The sequence below is a fragment of the Mytilus californianus genome, unplaced genomic scaffold, assembly GCF_021869535.1.
Source record: "Mytilus californianus isolate M0D057914Y unplaced genomic scaffold, xbMytCali1.0.p SCAF_7, whole genome shotgun sequence".
NCBI lineage: Eukaryota > Metazoa > Mollusca > Bivalvia > Mytilida > Mytilidae > Mytilus > Mytilus californianus.
This window is the reverse complement of record NW_026262723.1, coordinates 15,319,529-15,342,413: the sequence shown is the minus strand read 5'-3', so window position 1 is coordinate 15,342,413 and position 22,885 is coordinate 15,319,529. Positions and strand designations below refer to the sequence as shown.

General features: G+C 31.7%; 1 protein-coding gene across 1 annotated transcript in view; it reads left to right on the top strand.

Moving 5' to 3' along the window:
* The window catches only part of LOC127707571 (low-density lipoprotein receptor-related protein 2-like), a 49,901-nt gene extending 29,612 nt beyond the window's left edge, over positions 1–20,289 (top strand). Inside the window, exons 5-15 of the mRNA XM_052212170.1 lie at positions 111–236; positions 877–1,002; positions 2,849–2,974; positions 3,969–4,094; positions 5,332–5,457; positions 9,447–9,572; positions 11,284–11,409; positions 13,483–13,608; positions 15,295–15,420; positions 17,698–17,823; positions 19,183–20,289. Coding sequence (XP_052068130.1) covers positions 111–236; positions 877–1,002; positions 2,849–2,974; positions 3,969–4,094; positions 5,332–5,457; positions 9,447–9,572; positions 11,284–11,409; positions 13,483–13,608; positions 15,295–15,420; positions 17,698–17,823; positions 19,183–19,235 — 1,313 coding nt within the window. The 3' untranslated portion in view covers positions 19,236–20,289. The remainder of the gene's footprint in view (positions 1–110; positions 237–876; positions 1,003–2,848; positions 2,975–3,968; positions 4,095–5,331; positions 5,458–9,446; positions 9,573–11,283; positions 11,410–13,482; positions 13,609–15,294; positions 15,421–17,697; positions 17,824–19,182) is intronic.
* Positions 20,290–22,885: the final 2,596 nt, after the last annotated feature.

Here is a 22,885-nt window from a genome sequence, read left to right as displayed (position 1 = left end):
TATCAGCCTTTGAATTGATTGTCTTACAATTGAAATCATTTGTAAAGTAAAAATATGATATGTTTCTGACAAAATTATACACGTCAAAATTTTAAATGATTATTATATAGGTTATGACTGTGGCAAAGGAAAGGTCAAATGCCAGGATGGTCTACAATGCATTTACTCTAATAAGCTATGTAATGGAAATGCATACTGTAATGATGGATCTGATGAATCACCGGAAGTCTGCAATAGTAAGTAATACTATGTATTTCCATGGGGTAGTTAAATTCAAAAATATGGATATAAATAATGATTTTCATTTAAAGTTGAAACAAATATGTCCTCATCAGCATTCTTGAGAACAAACATTGTCAATTATCTGTACGCAATGAATGATTTTTTGGGATTTTTTTTTACGTTTCTCTTTGAAAGATATACGATACCCACTGCACCATACATCATTCTTGTTTGTGTAATTTGTACTTCACCTTATATATCTATCTATCGCACCATTAATCTTTTCCTACTTTTTCTATACACTTTTTATCGTGCAATGTACAAAATTCAAGGACTGTGTATTTATTGCAATGATAATTTTTCAACCTTTTCAAATAATTAACAAATGGTTTGTGTTAGATCATTCTGGACAACATATCAGTAGGAATTATAAAGACAACTCATTTTATATTCCAATCAATAATCAAATAAAAAATAATGGAAAGTCATTTGTAAATTTAAAACGTTATATCTTTGTTACATACGTGATCGCTTGATTAATATCTTGGGTTAGACTGTTTAAGGGGATTCAATTAAACATATAATGATATACTATCATAAAATTATCAGCCTTTGAAATGATTGTCGTCCGACTGATCATTGATTATTATTAAGGTTATGACTGTGGTCCAGGGAGAGTCAAATGCCAGGATGGAATCCAATGTATTAATGAAGGGGATCTGTGTGATGATTTTTTGAATTGTAACGACAAATCTGATGAATCACCGGATTTCTGTAGAGGTACACAATGTATCTAATTCTAAATACAAATCTAAAAAAGCATAATGAATAATAACAGGATTTGGTTTCAATACATTTGATTGCTCTGAAAACAAGGGAAGGATAACAAAACAAAACATATATATACTTCAAAGTGAATTCTTTTTTTAGCGCATTACGTCATAATTTTCCATTTTGTCACCTATTTAAGTTTCCCCATGTCATCAAACATGTCATAAATAACCTAAAGACGCACAAAAATAATAAAAATGAAATAACAAAAATACCGAACTCCAAGGAAAATTCAAAACGGAAAGTTCCTTATCAAATGGCAAAATTAAGAGCTCAAACACATCAAACGAATGGAAAACAACTCTCAGATTCCTGACTTGGTGCAGGCATTTCCTTATGTAGAAAGAAACATAACAAAACATAATGATAATATAGGATTATTGAATGAATATTAGAAAATTGTAAAACGACAGAAAGAAAACAACAATGTTTACAGTAATCAGTGTTTTATATTTGTGTCATAATCTGTGTTGTTTCCCCGGTAACACTTTTTTTAACTGGGAAAACCCTTTTCATTTCAAACTTGTTTTAATAGTTACCGGTTGTTAGCTGGAAAATTTACCAAGTTCAACGTAATTGCAAAGGAGTAGCTAAATAGGTGCCACAAGAGTAGTACGACATTCTCAATGCATTGCCTTAGACATATTCGACACAAAGCTTTGGATTTTTTTGTTCAAAATGAATGCTCTTCAACTTCAATTGTATCTGATTTTGCCTCACCATTGTATTGATTCGGGCGAAACGGATAAGTCTGGTGTAGAAGTAACAAGCATCTGGCGTACTAAATTATAAATATGAAAATAATGATGATTTATTTATCGTCGATTTATGTTTTTTTATTACCCCCTTGCTATCTTCGCCATTTTTTCAGCAAGAACTCTTTTTATTAGAATTTAAATGAGGAAAAAGAAGATATAACTGATAAAACTCATCACAGACAATTGCGACCTATCATCATAGGTTACGTTATTTGACTTCTATATTAGAATTCCAGACGTGAAAAAAAAAACAAAAGTACTGTATCATGTGTATTGCCACTTACTTATATGTTGCTCGAAAACTATCAGAAATACCAGTCCTATGATTTGTTACGACAGACTTGAGTTTCGTCTACATCAGAATCTTTACCGGCAATCAAATCAAAACCGTTCGATAACCGAATAAATTACAAAATTGTAGAGCATTAAAAATTAAAAAAAAGAATTACAAATTGTGCCTCCGGTGCCATCTTAATATGGGATAGAAAAACTTTTTATTTTCGACATTTCATGAACAGTAAACTTGCAGTAATAGCCGTTTCCCTGATCTTTAAAACAGCATACAATTGCAGGCAATTGGTCTGCTGATACTCTCTGGAACAAACGGTTACCTAGCAGTTGCCTAGACCTAGTAGTTGTAAAATAAAACAAAATTATAATTTCGTATTGCAGAGGCGCATTTCGGAACCCAGTTATTTTCACGAAATTTGGCTTTTTCGCGTTTATCCCATTTTAGGACATTAATCTGCATTCTATTTCTATTTTTCATTTTTAGACTGCGTTTACATATTGGACAAATTCAAAGTTTGTCATCTTTGCGACGATTATATTCGCGTTATCCTTTACTTGCAAAAGGCGCGAAAGTAAGTTGATCATAGTATTGACCGCACCTGTTATGGACCAGTTTTATTAAGCAATTGGAAAATGAATTATTCATAATCAACACTTTGGTTAACTTTGCAATAATCAGTTACATAGACAATTATTAATCTGATTATTCACATGCACTTTTGAAGTTTTTATTATGTGAATTTTAGATAGAAAGTGTCCAAGCGGTCAGTTGAAATGTAGAGATAACATCGAATGTATTCATGAATCTTTCGTATGTAATGGAGTTATGGGCTGTACAGACAAATCTGATGAAGATGAGGAATTCTGTAAAGGTACAATGTATTTCTAGTATTTCTTGTATTATTTACCATAGTGTTGAGATTGTTCAATACAGTTATCTAAAGATTTGACAGTTTTTACAACATATTTCCATATATTACCTTCCGGTTCTTTTGATTCGAGCGCCACTGATGTGTCGTGGACAAAATGCGCGTCTGGAACACCAAACAGATCCGGCTATATTTAATGAGCTTATAAAACCACTATGTCGATGTCACTACTAATGGATGTTTTATCTTCCTTTAAACCACTAGCCCAGTAGTCCGTACCACCGTTTAACATTAAATATAAGTAGTACATGTAGTACGTTCATTTTCTGTAAATTTACTGTTTAACAATAATAATACATGTACATGTTAAATTATTTTAACTACATAGTGTTTTCTTCTCCAAGGCATATATACATGTAGCCTTAACAATATTTGGCAGAACGTTTTGAAAATTTGGTTCTCAATGCTCTTTAACTAAATAATCGCTTAACCTTAAGCGGCACTGGTGTGTCTTAGTATGAGTCAAAAAGCGCGTCCATTGGACATAGTGTATTAATTGTAAACTTTGTATATTTTGTAAGTTTTTATAGTGCAGCACAATTGTGTTTGTGTATTCATTTTTTGATACTTTTTCCAATTCATGAAATAGTTTTATCTCAGAAAAATATCTGGCGAAAGATAAGAAAACTTGTACGATTTAATTTTACTGTTAATGTTTTGCTGCTGTATTTGTGTTATGATGATCCATGTTTTTCTTGTATTTCCCTTAATAAATCTAATGTTACTATATTTGAAATTCAATTGCAAAGCTATAAATAAATAATCGTTATTGTCGCGTATTGTAACTTTTGAAATGATCTTTATCGTTATGTTGACATCATTACCGAACTACGTCATAAACTAAATGTTGTCCACAATCTAAGTAATGAAAAATCTGAATTTTTTTTTTTTTTAAATGTGTATGAATAAAGTATATGAACAAGATATATTGTTTTAGCTTATTCTTGTATGGAGAACTATATGAAGTGTGAAGACGGTGCACAATGTATTCACAATAACGTCTTTTGTAATGGATACCCAGACTGTTCAGATGGTTCTGACGAGGAGCCAGAAATGTGTAAAGGTTTGTTGAAAGGAAACATTTATTTACTTGAATCTGTATACATGTAACAACTTGTAGCGATTATATCAATGGATAGCACAACGGTGATTTAAAGAACACGTTAAAACGCATGCACGTATTATGTATAATTCATCATTAAAATATTGGTTAGTTCACTTTCTCAGGCAAATTTTGACCATAAATGAAATAGACTTTTTTGTCTTTGGTCCATTTTGGTCATATACATACTTACGTTGAAACGTATTTACGCATACCTGGCTTTCAAGTGTTTCGGTTTGAGTGTTTACGATGAAGGTAAATCTAGGAAAGCGCTTCGGACGCACGAAATTGATAAAGTGTTTATTTTTATTTACAGCTCTGCAATCAAAAAGAGGAGATATAAGAGGGTCTAGATTGGGGTTCCCTTCATTTCTGTATTCTTTATATTTTTAGACCAATTTTTTCTATTCATAATGTTTTTTTGTTCATTATTCTCTATTCTTTATTATTTTGCCAATTATTCACTATTCTGTAAACCCCCAACCAGACCGTCATATAATGAGAACAATATGAAATGCTAAAATTGTTAAATATTTCAATCCTCTCAAAGGTACACTTATTTTATTATTAAATATATGTGATAATAGTGAATTAGACTAGAAAGGTCAGACATGATGTCAATGTGACGTTCAAACCAGCCAAAATGGAAATATTCGACTTAAATGCAAACAATAGTCTTTGGTACAAAATATTACAAGAAACAGTCCTACCAAAAAAAGATATTTTATTTACCAAAATAAACTTTGTAAACAAAACTGGATTAGTTATTTTTGTAAGCATAATGCTCTCTTTATTATATGAATGGAAAGGTCACATGCAAGAAAAATAAGGGATTCAGGCTAAAATGTAGAACAATTACAAGAGTATGATGTCTGGTATCTACAAATAATGATGACTTGTGATCATTAAAATAATTGTATTTGTTATATATATTTTATTTTGTAATTTCTAATTCAAGGGCAAACACGTTTCTTTTTAACCTTTCCTTTAATCGCATTAATAATTAGATATAATAAGTATTTCGACAAATGAAGAGGAACAAATATAGTTGTGTTTAATTAAAATTATCAGGTATAAAACTTGATTAAGATTAAATATTTTAGATTTCAAAACACTATAAAAATAAAGGAGGTGTGTATGATTGCCGCTCGCCAACTTTCCACATAATACCCAAATACTTTGTTTTTTTACTTTGCAGACAGAACGTGTGAAGGAAACATGGTTAAATGTAGTGATGGCATAGAGTGTATACATAAATCTCATCTGTGTGACAAACGCACATATTGCAAGGACAAGTCTGATGAAGATGAAGATATGTGTAAAGGTAAAACAGTACCAAATATAAAATGATTGCAAACCACATAAAACATGTAAAATTAACCCAAACGTTAACTTCATTTGCACAACATTTACCCTGCGACAACTACAAAACATGAGCAAATATTATAAGTAAACAAGCTCTAAATTTCACGATCGCGTCGGCATTAAGGTACTTGTAATAAGTAAACATGCTTTAACTTTCACGATCGCTTCCGCCGTCAAGTACATTATAAGTAAACATGCTCTAACTATCACGATCGCGTCCGCCTTAAAGTACCTGTAAAAAGTACACATGCTTTAACTTTCACGATTATGTCCGCCTTAATGTACCTGTAATCAGTACACATGCTTTAACTTTCACGATCGCGTCCACTTTAAAGTACCTATACTAAGTACACATGCTTAAACTTTCTCGATCGCGTCCGTCTTAAAGTACCTGCAATAAGTACACATGCTTTAACTTTCATGATCGCGTCCGCCATTAAGTACCTGTAATAAGTACACATATTTTAACTTTCACGATCACATCCGCCTTAAAGTAACCGTAATAAGTACACATGCTTTAACTTTAACGATCACATCCGCCTAAAAGTACCTGTAATAAGAACACATGCTTTAACTATCACGATCGCGTCCGCCTTAAAGTACCTGTAATAAGTACACATGCTTTAACTTTTACGATCGCGTCAGCATTAAAGTTTCTCTAAGTTGTCTAGTCTGTAAAGTAAATTTTGACTGAGTGTGAATTCGCAGAGCGCGTGATGCATGCGTAGCAGGAGACGCGTACCCTGTCGACGCAACAATAATTGGACGAGTTGATGCAATTCCGTCGGCTTTGATTTTGTGACCTTGATTTGTAACTGCCTTAGCTTATGGATCTACGAGGTTTGAACATATATAAACTACTAGAGCCTTGATTTAACGTAAAAAATGTACGGGTATCTTATTTAAGGGGATGGCACATTTAGACTTTGAATTAAACGATCGTTATCGCTGTTTTTTCATTGTAGCCTTTGTTTATTGACTCAACATCTGATATGATTACTGCAAAGGAGTAGGAGCATTTAGGCCACGAAAATAAAGTTTTTGAGAACTATTTCAAATTTGCAAATAATAATTGGAAACGCATAAATTCAAAAAGTATAAATGAATGAAATAAGATTATTATGTCACAATTACGCTCTAATATGCACAAATGTCATGAACATAAAGAACATTGCTAAGTGTATGCAGTTTTCCTTCATCATTTTCTTTGTTGAAACATCGTGAGCAGGCAAGAAACAACAAAATAATTTTAAGAGATGCTTTATTATAAATGTTAAAATATTCTAACCGAATATAAAGTTGTTTCTTGGAACCGCACTTACGTTTCCAATCTAATATATACCTAAAGGTTGGTGAAAACAAGGAAAATCATGAAATTGCACAAACTATACATATCTTGTCAAATTTGTTGCCATATTAAATTGTTAGATGTGAAATTATTTTTTTTATTTTTTTTATTTTTCTGAACACCTTGAACCTTAGTTTATTTTGGAAAAATTAATGAATATGTTTGGTAACTTTTTAATTTGCACTAATATTTGGGCCTATCCGTTCATCATGCCATACTAATACACTACGTAGTTATTATATGCAGGATACAGAATCTCTTATAAATTACTACACTTAAACTGATAAAGAAACAAAATAGAAATGTATTGTAATAAAGGCATTTTAGTAATGATTTTGTTTTTGTATCTGTAAACAAATGTAGTATTACGAATGTTTTATGGGGGTTAGAAACTATGTTCTCATTCAAAGGAGTAATTTACATATAATACTATGAGCATGATGAGATATCAATAAAGAAAAGAATTTCACAAAATTACCAATTGATGCAAATTCAGAAAGAGGGACTGGGGAAGTACACCATAAAAACTGACAAAATCGAACCAATGGAACGAATGAAAAACAACTGTCATATTTCCTGACACGAATTTTCCGAAGACAATAGTGGGTTAAATCCGTTTTTATGGCTAGCTAAACCTCCAACTTGTATGACAATTTAAATGGTTCCGTCGTTTTGACAAATTTGAGTGAGCAAACCAAACATAATTAAAGATCGTTTTGGAAAATTCTAACAGAATGACACATAAACCACTTTATAATAATATATTTCGTACGATTAAAGCTGAAAAAAACGTAAGATTGTAAAAATATGAAAAATCATGACCAATTCTACTGAATTATTTTTTTTAAGTTGGAATTTATAATCGCATGTGCATGTTCACATCATTTAGCCAAATAAAATATCATATACAGTTCCTTTGCCGTTTTGAATACATATTTTAAACCACAATGATTTAATTTTTGATGTATCACGTCTTCTGATTGGCCTAAAGCTTTTGTCTATCAGCTCATAGACATACTTTTGGCATGTGACCGTGACGTCATCAACGTTTTTTTTAATGATTTACTCCTTAAAAATGGAATTTAGAATTAAATTATAAGGAAGACTGTAATATTTTTTTCTGTCTATTCAAAATAACCTCAAAATTGTGGTGCACACTTTTAAATAACCCGCTTCGCTCTAAAATATTACAGTCATTCCTTAAATAACATAGCAATATGATAGTATGATTTCATATCAGCAGTTGAGAATGTTTTCAGTAACTTCGATTAATTTTTGTCCCGTTATGTTTATTATTTGTGTGCTTGTACTTTTGTGTATTTTATTTATTGAACTGGTATCAAATGAAGTCATTAAGAAAATACACTTTAAACTATCAGCAATATATACATATATAAGTGCCTTTATTGTAATAGTTTATTTTCGATATTTTGAGAGTTTGATTTTTCATCATTTTTGTGTCTGCAATTCAGCATATCAAGATTCAAAAAGGATGGAAGAGAATTAGAATAGTGCCTCGTGTTCTTATGCATATACAAATCAGGAACCTTGTCAATGGTTGTCTTTATCCATATGTAAAAGCATTGATTGGTTTGTGGGGTAGTTTTTATTAGTTGCTGTTTTTATTGTTATAAAGTAGATTTTGTGTTAATGGCAACCTTTAATTGTCTCTGTTTATACACATTTAACAAGTGAATAGACTTTAGTCCAATAGATAGTTCCTGTGCAGTGTTATGCCTTGATGTATTAAAAGAAATTTGATGCTTTCTTAAAAAAGTACCTCTGTTTATCTTATTTGGTCACTTGAAATTAAGTAAATCAAAATCCATCTATCAACCAATTCAAACCCATCGTGCTTAAATGTTAGGTATGTTTTAACATTTCATTTACTTGAATTATAAGACTATTAAATTGATTCAGTTCTACTCATATTAGAAAAAAACATTTCAAATCAAATGTATCTTATGTATGTCTCTGTGCTGAGTGTTCTTCCGTTTGTTTGTACTGTATTTCTGTCACGTAGTGTTTCCATTTTAGTGGTATTTTTAGCATTGCCATATCAGCGGCAGGTTTAACTAGCCATAAAACCAGGTTCAACCAACTATTTTTTTCTTAAAATGTCCTGTACCAAGTCAGGATTATAACAGTTGTTATCTACTGTCCGTTTCTATGTATGTTGGCGTTTGCTTTTGTTGTCGGTCAGTGTTTCTTTTGTTCCGTTTTTTTCCTCTTATAGTTGATGTGTTTCCCTCGGTTTTAGTTTGTGACCCGGATTTGTTTTTGCTTAATCGATTATAACTATTGAACAGCGGTATACTACTGTTGCCTTTATTCATAAGATATATAAAATTTACTTTAGTTGGAGTTATTATATTAAGTCTGAATTAAAATGTGAGAAATGTTTGAGTTATAAAGTACAAGCTCCAAAATTGTAAATCAATGGTGATTCATTGTTTATATGTATATAGTCTGGGCTTTCAACAGTCCGTGAGTTTGAATCTCCAATAATACATTGTAAGTAATGACAAATTCTAAAGGATTGTTTTCAGATGTTTATACATATTGTTTGATAATGTCACAGACACAGTTATGTTTTGCAGCTAGAACTTGCGATCCGGGTAAGATAAAGTGTGCAGACAATTTTACGTGTATAGAGGAGCACCATGTTTGTAACGGGTATATCGACTGCTACGATGACTCTGACGAAGATCCATTACTATGTAAAGGTACTTTAATGCTATGCCTACTACTACAATACTACCCACGGTTACATCCCGGTGGTTACAAATCAATTTTTCAAAATCAGTGTAATTTTTACCTGGAATTTGATATCACCAGAACATAGAAAACAATTGTTTATGTGTGCATATAATGTCACAAAACTATGATAATGTCACTTTCATCGTTAATGGTGTCAAAGTTTTCAGACTTACAATAGGAAAGGTATTTGTATACAGTACACACAGTGCAATCAAACCTAATCATTTGGAATACGACACGACGGATACGAAAGTGTACCAATATTGTCATACAGCACAAGGATGTGTGTTTTGCATTTTCAGTCGTGTGCTTGTTATGTATAAGTATATTTATGCCATTATCTCATACTAGTGGGAGGTTTGAGCACATATAAATTATGTTTAACCCAGCTATAATCTTTATGTGCTTGTACCAAGTTATAAATCAGGCCGTTGATTATTTCGTTAAATTGTTACACATTTTGAATGGGGGTTTCTAATCATTGGCGACCGTTCCTAAATTTGCTTAAATATGCTTCAACTGGATTATGTTCCAATTGTACTTCGTCTTGTTTTGTTTATATCAAAAAGTCACGTTAACTTTAACTCGTAGGCTGTAAAAGTTTACAAATCGAAAGCAAACAAGTTTGGAACAATTGACGTCAGTCTAGTTTCCACTATGCTTTATGTTGTGAATAAACTATAACTTTTGATTCATAAATTAATGGAAATAAGAACTGAATACAAAAAGTGCTTACGATTGTTTTATATTTTTTTATTATTTCAACCTTCTGCGTGTATACTTGTAATTAATGCATTTTTCTAATGACCTACTCAAGATAATTAGGTGGTTATCTAAGCTCATTGATAATACACTAAATTACTATTTTGAAAAGACATCACAGCAATATTTTACAAGGAGGACACAATGGATAAACGTCCAATTTGATTTGAACTGCCACAGATGTACGAACTCATACTGAGATATATTACAAACTTTCCAATTGGCAACTCTCTTTTTCAATATTTCATACATACCCTCTGCCGCACCTCATGTCATTTACATATCTTAATTAATACATCGCTCGAACATATTCATACTATAAGAACTTTATTAGAGGTGTGGCTATGACACAAAAACTGCTGCAACAGAGTTATGCATAAAAGCGATTGAAATCGACTGAACATACAAGTTATGATGACCATCATAAATTGGTTGACCGAAACGATGTGACTGTATCTCAACTCACTAGCGATATGTTTTCGAAACCTTAGATCTACCAGAATAGTCGTACCATCTGTAAATTCACCTATTGTGTCCTATTCCTAGTTGTGACGTTTTATTCGTATGGCGGCTGATTCATCCATGGTAGGAGATGATTACCTATCAACGCAACCGGTCTCGCTCCCTTTTTGCCTTGTATATTCGTAATGAATGTATGATATAATAACATAGGTAAACTACTTTTGCTTCTAATTTAATACACTGTCCACCACACATTTGTGTCGATAAGCAATTTTTTATCTTTGACGTCTGGCATACTAGTGCATTTTTCCTGTTTCATAGACTCGTACAAATACAGCTGATATTTAAAGGCACTAAACATTTATTGTCTATTTCAATTGAGTTGTGTTGTATATTATATTTTCCTGACAAAAGCGTTCGTGTTGCAATATCGATGAGGATTATTTTTTTTAGCCTATAACTGTGTTGATGGAATGGTCAAATGCCGCGATGGTTTTCAATGTATAAACGAAATTGATCTGTGTAATGGAAGGGTGGCATGCAAAGATGGATCTGATGAAACAGCGGACATCTGCCGTGGTACGAAACATTATGTTAACTAGAACATGTAGAATGTATTACAATTTAAAAAATATAATAGAAAATCTGTTATAAAATATTCTGAAACTTTAATAATTAGAAATTGAACTTTGCTTCAATACGAACTCAGTGATAAACTGAAAAATGTATTATGAATAAGATGTACCAATGTTACTAATTCATTTTTGACTGACGAAAAATTCTTAAGAAATGATGGTATGTCCTTGGCCTGAGTGAAAACTGAAAATATGCACTGTATTTTACACTGTACTATTCTATTTCCATCGAACAGTTAAATCTTTCCATTTCGACATGTTATGTCAATGTCGTTTCTTAGTAATCATATGAACGCTAAAACTTATGAATTTTAAGAGTTTCAAAACATCTATTGCAAATATATACCTAAAATAAATTCGCACGCATTTTGTTATGAACATGATGTATATAAACCTGTAATTGTAATCTTACATTTTTATTTAATACATAATATTACACCCTTCTACGTTTGTTGCGATAACAAGTATTACATGTTTATTAAACAAATCATTTCTTTTAAAAACCATTCTTATGTTGCTAGCTCAATAATTCAATTGAAAACGTAATTTCGGTCAAAATCTAGGTTATCCATACATTAAAAAATTAAAAGCCCTGACAGCCAGATTTTGATTCTGTGTCATAACTGTTTATTGTCTGCATGATATATCCACTCAAAATGCCACATTAGAATCTTGAAATTTTTGGGAAACCAATTTTCTACGATTGGAAGCCTCAAAGATTTTTTTCAATCAATATTCCGGTTTTAGTATCAATTCAACATTTTGAATCACACAAACATTTTCTAGTATGTTATGAGTAGGTTATATAATTCAGCCTAATTGCATATACGTATTATCATAATATGTTGATATTCAGACCATAACATACATAATGAGATATTAAAAATATAATTTTTATATAACAAATAAGAACCTTTATCCGTACAGACTACCTACTTAAATACGTGGAATCTTTTTTTCAAAAACAAATAACGTATGTGTTTACGGAAACCCGATGCACTATTCCGCAATTGCACTATACTCCATTCCCTTTAGTACCAAATGCCATTTCTTATTGCACTAAACACCATTCCCTATTGTACCATAGGGCTCCCTATTACAAAATACACGTAGAATTTGGTTTGTTATATCATTTCATGAAGTTATGTCACTTAGCTAATTCAAACGGACCTTACATGTATTCCGATGTTAACATTTATGCGAATAAATCGAAGAACTTTTTTCGTGTTTACCCGCTTTAGTCAATATTTTTAGCGGCAAATTATTTTCCCCGATTTTCTAACTTAGTTGGAGTATTCATTTAGGAGAAGATCTAAATTCACATATTCGTGACGATTGAATTTGGACCTATTTTTCTTCACGTGAAAGTCGCGTAAATAAATCGCTTGTTTAAAGTAATTACATTCTATATAGATACTAGTATAAACAATGAATATGATAAAGATGCCTTTGTCAATTACATGTATAAAGTAAAATAACAAAATTCCGAACTCCAAGAAAATATTTAAACAGGAAGTCTCCTATTAAATGGCAAAATCAAAAGTTTAAACACATTGAACCAATTGAAAACAACTGTCATATTCCTGACTTGGTCATGTTGGTACAGGCACCTCCTTATGTAGAAAATAGTCGATTAAACCTGGATTTATAGCTAGATATACACTTTAAATCAGCATGTTTATCACCAGTATGTTTTCCAACAGCTATAAGTAAGGAATCATGTATAAAATTAGTTAGTTTCGTAATATTATTTGAACTCAGAGTAATTAATACACATATGGTCTCCTTCTGAATAGATCATGACAATCCTAAAATAAGGTAAAAAAAAGGAAAGTTACATTTCTATAACTCCTGTAATGGATTGGTTTCACCTTACATTTGGAAAAAAAAAGATTTATGATAAATCCTATAAAGAGGTTCGCCATATTCAGTTACATAGACGATAAGTACTTGGGTATTTACATGCACTTTAGAAATAAAGTTTACATTATCTTTATTATAGATTTTTTAATTTAAGATTACAAGTGCCTTGATCATCAAGTAAAATGTAGAGATAACATCGAGTGTATTAGTAAATCGTCATTATGCGATATCCATATCGACTGTTATGATGATTCTGACGAAGATGAAGAATTCTGTAAAGGTACTATGTATTTCTAGTTTTTATAACTGCATGTGTAATATTGACTATGTTGTTGACATTCACCAATATATACATTGATAATCATTTAATTCACCAGTTTAAAAATATGTTATTTCATTCGAAAAAACTGGTAAAACGAAGTCTTCACTGTATCTCGGTTGCCCTATTTGGCAGAATAATACTGCAGAATGATCAATGTTGCAATCAAAACATAACACACACACTAGCACAGTTAATCACATTCAATAACACAACAACTACAGTGACCTAGAGATGCCTTAATCCACTTCAGTTTGACTCTAACATAAAGTTGTCCCATTGGCAATCATGCCGTATCTCCATACTTTAGTGCCTATTATATACAATGTAACTACAGATGGGAAAACAACAGCAAATAAAGCATTGGTACATCATCTTAATATATGACAATATAGCTCCATTTCTGGACATCATAGACAGAACGAGACAGAGGGTGTTTTATATTCGTGTATATCTGTAAACTGCTTGTACTTTGTTCTTTTAAAATTGTAAAAGTATAGTTTGAATCCAAAAAAATCGTAATAGATTTTCATCAATATCTGAAAGTTTTTGTTATAATTGTTTAACTGAATAAGATTTATGTTTAAACTTTCGATTTTCAATCAAAACGAAGTTCCAATTGTTTTGATTGACGCCCCATTGATCAGTCTTGTGTTGACAAAACGTAATTTTTCGTATAAAACTATAATCAATGTGTTATTGATGAGTTTTTACAATCCAGTGTCCATGATGTTTCGTCCGCGAGCGTGTCATCAGTCCAGTATGATGATTTTGCAATGCTCTTACACTTATTTGATATGGCTTCCAAATGTTTTGATTCTATCACGATCTGATGATGTATTTATGTTATTAGTATCACGATCTGATGATGTATCTATGTTATGAGATCGCAACCGTCCTTATTGTTGCTTCGTTGTGTTGGTTTAATAAAGTTATTATCATTAAATGTGAAAATGTCATCACTATGCTTTTAAAAATATTTATGTGTTTTTGTGTATCTGACCACGTTGAATATTCAAAGGTATATATATTTGGAGTATGATCTGTTTACTCTACTGGAGCACCTGAGATCAAACCCAGTTTTGTTTAAAAGGGGTTTGTTTTGCTCTTGCCAAAGTTTTAAGTATTGTTCTTTGTGGTTTTAAATTTTAATATAGAAGTTTTTGATATTTGTAACAGTTTCGTATATCTTCGGCCTAATATTTGTACTTCGTATACCTACCTGAAGTTATTTTCTTTCAGAACGATATGTCGTTCTTTTGAAGAATACACCGGACAATACAAAGTTTCAATGAAATTTGCTTCAAGGCATAAAATAATGACCTGTGTAAGGTCATTATTTTCCTTGATTAAAATGCAAAATATGCAATAGATTTGATTCGTTTGATAGTGTGTTGTTGATTAAGGCAGAAACAATCTTGTCATCCGTTTATTAGATTGAAATACAAAAAATCGCAAATTGTAATTTTCGAAACAAATGTGAAGTTTTGTTAATTTATCGCATCAATAAATTGCCCAAAGAAAGGACCCCTTACGGTCGGTCTTTCATTTGATCAATCCTGACTCCCCTCGGTATGTTAAAAAAAACCTTAAGATATGCATTATCTATAACAGATAAAAACTATAACTTAGATTTGTTGTTTGTAGCCTATCCTTGTATGGAACATTGGATGAAGTGTAAAGATAATATTCAATGTATTCACATAAATGAATTATGTGATGGAACCACAGAATGTTCAGATGGCTCTGATGAAGTGTCGGAAATGTGTGAAGGTTTGTTTAAAGGGAACATGTTTTTACCTGAATCGTAACAATATTGACAATTTACATGGTTCTTTTCAAACATTCTGATCAAACCAGGAACCTTTTCAAAGTAATAAAGTTATTAGGTATGTAGACAGATAGTGATAAGGATAAGCTCGGAATGAAGGGGGTTTACCACTTATTGATTCTGAATTATTATCTTTTAAGTTATCATAGAACAATATGTAAGGCATACTGACCAAAAATAGCTTTTTGGGGTTTTCTAAATCTTAATTTTAGTTGTCGGAGATAATTTTGCGCGTCTGTAGTACTAGAATATGAACATTTTCAGACAGTTTAGTCGAAGCAACTACAAGTAGACGCTTATAACCGAAAATAACATTAGACTGGTAGTCTGACCTACTGTGTTTCTATATAATATCATATTCTGAACTTCAAGATTTCGTTAAATGTTGATATCATTTGAAAGACTTAAATTTTCTACCACATGGTATACCTGGCCGAAACGTTTGGAAATTTATATTTGCTTGTCAACATTTGTATCTTTGCGATCTGATGGTGTGTCATTGTACATACATCATGTACATATTTTGTTGGTATAATTTAAAATTATCAATAGCTTTGCCGAAAACAGGATATCTTTTAAACCTCTATACATGTAATACATCGTTTTAAAAGATGTATATTGTTGATTTTTGTTTTTTGTTAAGAATGTTTTATCATGATCATGCTTATTGGTGTCCAATGTAATGTCACTGTTAATTTGAATGTTCGACATAGTTTGGGTTATAGAACCTCTTCTACCATTTTGAAAATATTGAGTAGGAATAATTAATCCGGAAAAAAATATTATGTTTTGGATGATATGGTATATTTTTTGAAATTATACACAAAGCTAAACTTGCAAAAAGAAGGAGAAAAATACAAACGAGCCAATCAAAAACTATAAATAGAAAAAAATCAGACAACACTAACCTGAAAAAAAAACGAAAAAAAAATCAACAAAACACCACACACAAAAAAAAAAAGATTCAACTACCCGAACCTAAACAAATACAGAGAAAAGCTAGGATGCAGCGAAACAAAACCAAGTAACAGTCGGAACATATACATACTTATTTCTGACTCGTATATTCCATATCGGTAAACCAAATCATGGTGGCGTCCGTAAATCTACGATGGGATGATTTCAACGTTACCATTTGAAACCTTTGGTTCAATAACTTCCGTGTAAGCAACAACTTTCTATGAAAAGACACAGGACGAAGTATAGGAAAGTCATATCATGAAGCATACTTAACTATATCTTATTTATCCTTTATTTCAAGTGCAATGTGATATCTTATGGGGACAGTAGTTAAATCAATGTTCAAATCTCGTTAATCGAGTACAAAGAGACACATCAAGGTAACAAACTAACAATGAGGGAATCGTATGAACTCTACAAGCGAGAACGGATGCGTTGACAGTGTATGCGTCTTTTACTATGCTTGCAGCATCACTTGTTATGCCAGCAACAAAACCAATAAACTTTGAATTTTGCATAAATAAAGCATAACGTGACAAAACACATTTTTCTTGACGTCTTTGACAAATTTACTTTTAACTATATTTGTATTCAGAAAAATACCTGTACCAAGTCAGGAAAATGACAGTTGTTTTCACTAGTTTCGTCGGTTGATAACGGGGTTTTATGGACTGATATTGAAGAGCGGTATTTTGAGACGCCATCACGATTTGGTTGACCGTTATGGAATATTTGTTTAACAGAAGATGACTGATAAATTCGTCGTAACCAATATCCAGTCCTCTTTTCCTCCAACGTGCTGATTAAAACTTTTCAGCGGATTTGTACTTACATGAGCAACTCGCGTACGACGCGTGCCACATGGTCTGGATACTTTTCCGGAGCATTTGGGATCACTCCTAATAATCAATCTGCTTTTGTGTGATGCCCAAATAATTGATATTAGTTATCAATTTATTTAATAGGAAAAATTAGCTCACCCTCTCGGTGCACCTGCTATAACCCCTAATGTTGTGTGTGGTTTGTGTTACCGAGTTTTTTTGTTGTTGTGTTTTTGAACTGTTGTTTGTCTTTTTCGTCGGTTTTTTGCAATGGCATTGTCAATTTGTTTTCGATTATGAGTTTTAGTATCACTTTGGTATTTTTTGCCTCTTCCTGTTATATTTTTTTAATCTTGAAACATTTACAGTTAGATTAAATCAAATAACGTCGTAATATTCGCACTAGATAAAATTATGACTTAGATTTTTTGTTTGTAGCATATCCATGTAAGGAACATTGGAAGAAGTGTGATGATAATGTTCAATGTCTTCATATTACTAAATTTTGTGATGGATACCTCCAGTGTGAAGATAGTTCTGATGAAAAGTCGGAAACTTGTAAAGGTCTGTTAAAAGTTAATACGATTTACTCGAATCTTAACAATATTGACAAATTTACATGGTTTTGAAAACATTAGGAACAAACCAGGAACATTTTCCGAGTATTAAAGTTATAAAGCATGTAGACGGATAGTGATGGGGACGAAACTGAAATCAAGAGGTTTTATCGTTTATTAATTCTGCTGAACTATGATAGTTTAGGTTATCATAGAACAATATGTAAGGGATACTGACCAAAAATAGCAAAGAAAATTAGTGTGGCCTTTCTAAATCTTATATTTAATTATCTAAGATCATTCCTTGTAGTACCACAATATGATTATTTCCAGGCCATTAGATCGAAACATGAATGAGTGGACATTTATAACCAACAATAACTTTATAATGGAAGCCTGCATTACAGTGTTTCCATATATATAATGTTCTGTACTTCAAGAGTTCGTTAAATGTTGAAATAATTTGACAAACTTAGATTGTTCTACCACATGATATATTCCCCGGTACTTTGGGAAATTTATGTTTGCTTCTCAACATTTGCATTGCTTTGATCTGATGTAGTATCACTGTACATACATATTTATTTGGTACTATTTAACATTAGCAATAGCTTTGCCGCAAAAATGATATCTTTCTAACTTCAAGATTACATCGTTTTAAAAGATATATCTTTGTCGATTACTTTTGTTGATGATATTTTATTGGTGTTAGATGTGATGCCACTGTTAACTTAAGGCTTCAAATAGGTAGGGTTATAGTACTTTTCCAGTCATTTCCAATCATTTGGGAAATATTTGGTAGGGATAGTTATTAAAAAACAATAATAAAAAGTAATAGATCACATAACCACATAACTTAGAATTATTCAGTGGAAGGACACCACTTATAAAGCGGATGGGGACAGTTGATTTTTTTTTCGTACAAAAGATTTTATTCAAATAAATTATAGTCTTTAGTCATTTTAGACCAAATTTATACTGCTATTTAAAACAGTTACATTAATTTTATAGCACATCCGTAAATAGTTCTCGTCCTCAGCTTCCTATAAGAATGGTGTTTTTATCATTGTTGAAGGTCATGTGGTGACATATATTTGATTACATTTACGTCTTTTGGTCCCTTGTGGAAAGTTGTCTCATTGTGAATTGGCAACCACAGCACATCTTCTTGTTTTAATATTATGCCAATAAATGATCATTTGATTATGTTTCTTCGTTACTATAATTTGTTATTTTGCTGTACAATGTAGAAGAAGAATCAAATATGGTTTATATGAAAATATATACGTAAAGTAAGGGGCCAATTGAATTTGATTAAGCAATATGAAACCTTTGTTAATCATTTATATTTTTTTTTTCTTCACAGATTTCGACGTACCAGAAGAATTGATGACAACTACTATTTTTACTACTTACTAGATGAAATTAAACAATACAAATGTTATTATTGATTTGTCAACATGTCTAATCCACAGTATTTTATGTTCTTGATGTATGAATAGTTAATTATAAGTGAATTTTGACATTTTACAACCTATTGGGGATTTTGAGTGAGGCGTATGGCTAAAGGTATAGAACCACTAAGTCGGGCCCGGTCGGAAAGAAAATACAAGAAAGTAGTACATATTTTAAACAAAATAGTTCCTTTTTGATTGGTTACAGGCAATAACTTAATGCCTAGGCGTTAGCTTATTGCCTAGTATTTAAGCTTAATACCTAATTTTACTTATTACCGCTAATATATATACAAAGTCAATCACCCATTCTTCAAAGGCTTACAAGGCACTGTAAGTTAACATATATTACTTATATTAAAATTATGAAATTTATACTTTAAGCACATTTTTAAACAAGATTCCTTATACGTCTTGATGAGAAATTAACTGAGCTCGAGATTTTTAAAATATTGAATATATAGTTTAACACTAGTTTACAGTCAGTAGTAAGCAATTTAATGAGTATTTCGTTATCAGAAAAAGTGGAAATGTCTATGATATTACGTTGCTGAAATTCAGTAAAGGCGTTGTTTCTTTCATACAAATATAAAGGACATTGAACTAAAAAATGGGTTTGCCCTCAACGGATACATTGTCATAACAAACTTAGCAAAAATCTCTATTTGACGGGATACCACGATAACTCTTATTCCAATGGAAAAGTACCACAACGCATTCTGGCTAAAACCTATATATGTTGTCGTGTTATATTAGTGGTTATGTACTGCTGTGTTTCAAAGTTTGTTTCGAGACATTTAAAAGTTCGCAATTTAGGCATGCTCTTAAAATCCAGTTACCATTTTTGAGAAGCTTTTGACGGAGCAAAATTTCTGAATAGTTTGCAATAAACTTAACGCTTAGTCCATTTGTGTAATTATTGTTCAACAAATCCAAAAATTCACATTTTTCCATCAATGATTTTAGCTATTGACGGAGCAAAATTTCTGAATAGTTTGCAATAAACTTTACGCTTAGTTCATTTGTGTAATTATTGTTCAACAAATTTAAAAGTTCCCATTTTTCCATCAATGATTTTAGCTCGGTTACCATGTTTTCGCATCTTTTTCTGAGAATGTTGAATCCTATTGGAAAATACGATTTGGAACCTTACTTACATGCATACTAGCTATTCTATGCCAAAGTCGTATCATGTTGCACTGGCGGCGGACATATACAGGATTCCAACGCATATCACCACAAATAGCCGGAATCGAATTACATTTCCCAACTCCCATAAATGTCCTGATTGCTCTCTGATCGTAAGGCATGTAACCCCAGACACCAGATGTATAGTCCAAGATTGGGATAACTGTACTTGCGAATAATTTGGTGTTTGTTTCGTATTCAAAGCCATCCAGAAAATCTTTTGATGATAAGGCACCAAGTGGTCTACTAGTAGCTGTGATGAGTTCGTTCACGCACTCGTTATATTCTAGGGTTTCCGATATTGTAAGTCCTAGGTATCGATATCTTGTTGTGTATTCGATAGTTGTGTTCCCCGTCTTAAATACTGTGTCTCTGCACGAAGATGACCTTGGTCTAATGTGCATAACTTTCGTTTTGTCACATTTCAATCACAAGCTCCATTCCAAAGACCAGTTATTAGGTGTTGTTAATTGTTTGTAATCTCTGTTCTCTGTATCCGACATAGGCACAATATCGTCAGCATAAAGTAATGTACTGCTTTAAAATTTAGTATCTAGACGGATTCCACAATTCAAAGAATTTATATCTGTAGTCAAGTCGTTGATGAAGATTGCAAATAATGTGGGAGCCAAATAATTTCCTTGACGAACATCAGTTTCGATCGAAAACAAATCTGTTAGATTACCGCTTAGTCGAAAACAGCTTTTTAAGTTTGTATACATGCTTTGAATCGATCTCAGCATATTTCTATAAACAACCGCTTTAACAAGTTTATGCCTTAAGAGGTAGGCATGAACTGATGTTCAGTGGTTGTCGTTTGTTTATGTGGTTCATAAGTGTTTCCCATCTCGTTTATATAGATTAGACCGTTGGTTTTCCTGTTTAATTGGTTTTACACTAGTCATTTGTTGGGCCCTTTGTAGCTTGCTGTTCGGTGTAAACTAAGGCTCCGTCGTGAAGGCCGTACTTTGACCAATAATGGTTTACTTTTTCAAATTGTCACTTGGATGGAGAGTTGTTTCACTGGCACTCATACCACACCTCTTTATATCTATTCATTATAAATAAAAACACTTATACAAATATCAAAACATACCCGCCCAAACACTAAATTATTGTAGGATTGATGTAAACAGTTCAAAATATGAATATATAAACAAGAGCGCATATCTTTTAGAGTACTATTATTCTTGCATAAATAAATGATCATTTTATTAATGGCATTTAATTGGTGGGAATTCGTGGATGTACATTAAAACCATTCAAACAGGAAAACCAAGGTGTAATCTATATAAAGAACGAGAAACGAGAAACATTTATGAACCACATCAATAAACGACAACCACAGAACATCAGGTTTCTGACTTAGGACAGTTGCAAACAAATGCAATATCAATTGAAATGTCTTAACTCAATCAAAAGACATATAAACAAAAACAAGTGAACATACACTGAACGAATAATTTTGATCTATGACACAATGTAAATACAAAATTGATAAAAAAAAAGGGGGGGGATGAGATGTAAAACAATATTAGAAAGACGACCATAACCTTGGACAAAATGCCGCCAAATAAAAAAACGTGCATAAGGTACATAAAAAAAAGAATTGTTGTAAGGTATGCATGGAGTACCGAAATATTTTTTGCAAAAAAAAATATTTTGTTGTTCATAGTACCAGAAAAGAAGTGAAACTTTATTGTCATACCAAAAACGTATTAAAAATGGTATATATTATAAATAGTGAGACGAGATATAACACTAAATAAGTAAACATTAATTAACAAAAATGCATAACAAATTGTATCAACATTAACACGAAAGTAGGATATGAGAGTACTCGCAGTTACTGAAAGCTAGTTAAAAGCCAAAAACAATTAATTATCTCAGCTTCTTGGTAACTTCTTGCCATCAAATTGAAGTCGAACAGTGAGAATACATGTTGTAAATCATCATCATTGTTTGCATTTCTAATGTAACGGATGACCTCTCCTTTGATGAAACCTACAAACACGTCTACCTTATGGCTGCTTCCCCTATAGAGATATAAGAATGTATATGTAGGGTAGAAATAAATGTTCGTATCTTATATGTTATAACACTGAATCCGTGAACCCTCTTATATTTTAAGGTCAAGAAAATTTTTTTCCTGATATTTCGTAATTGAATTTCAAAAGTTTATGATGACTTTTTGCCAAGTCAAATAATTGATTTCCGACAAAAGTTAAAATGCCATCGTCCAAATATCTCCCGATGAAGAATATTTGTTTTAACTTAAATTTAGACATTATGTCGTTTAGTATTTGATATATAAAGATGTTGCAAATATGTGGGGAAGGAATAGCGCCAATGGCTGCACATGTTTGTTGTTTTTATAGGATATACATTTTGTAATTGAATTCAAAAACATTGTTCCGGAGTATTGAT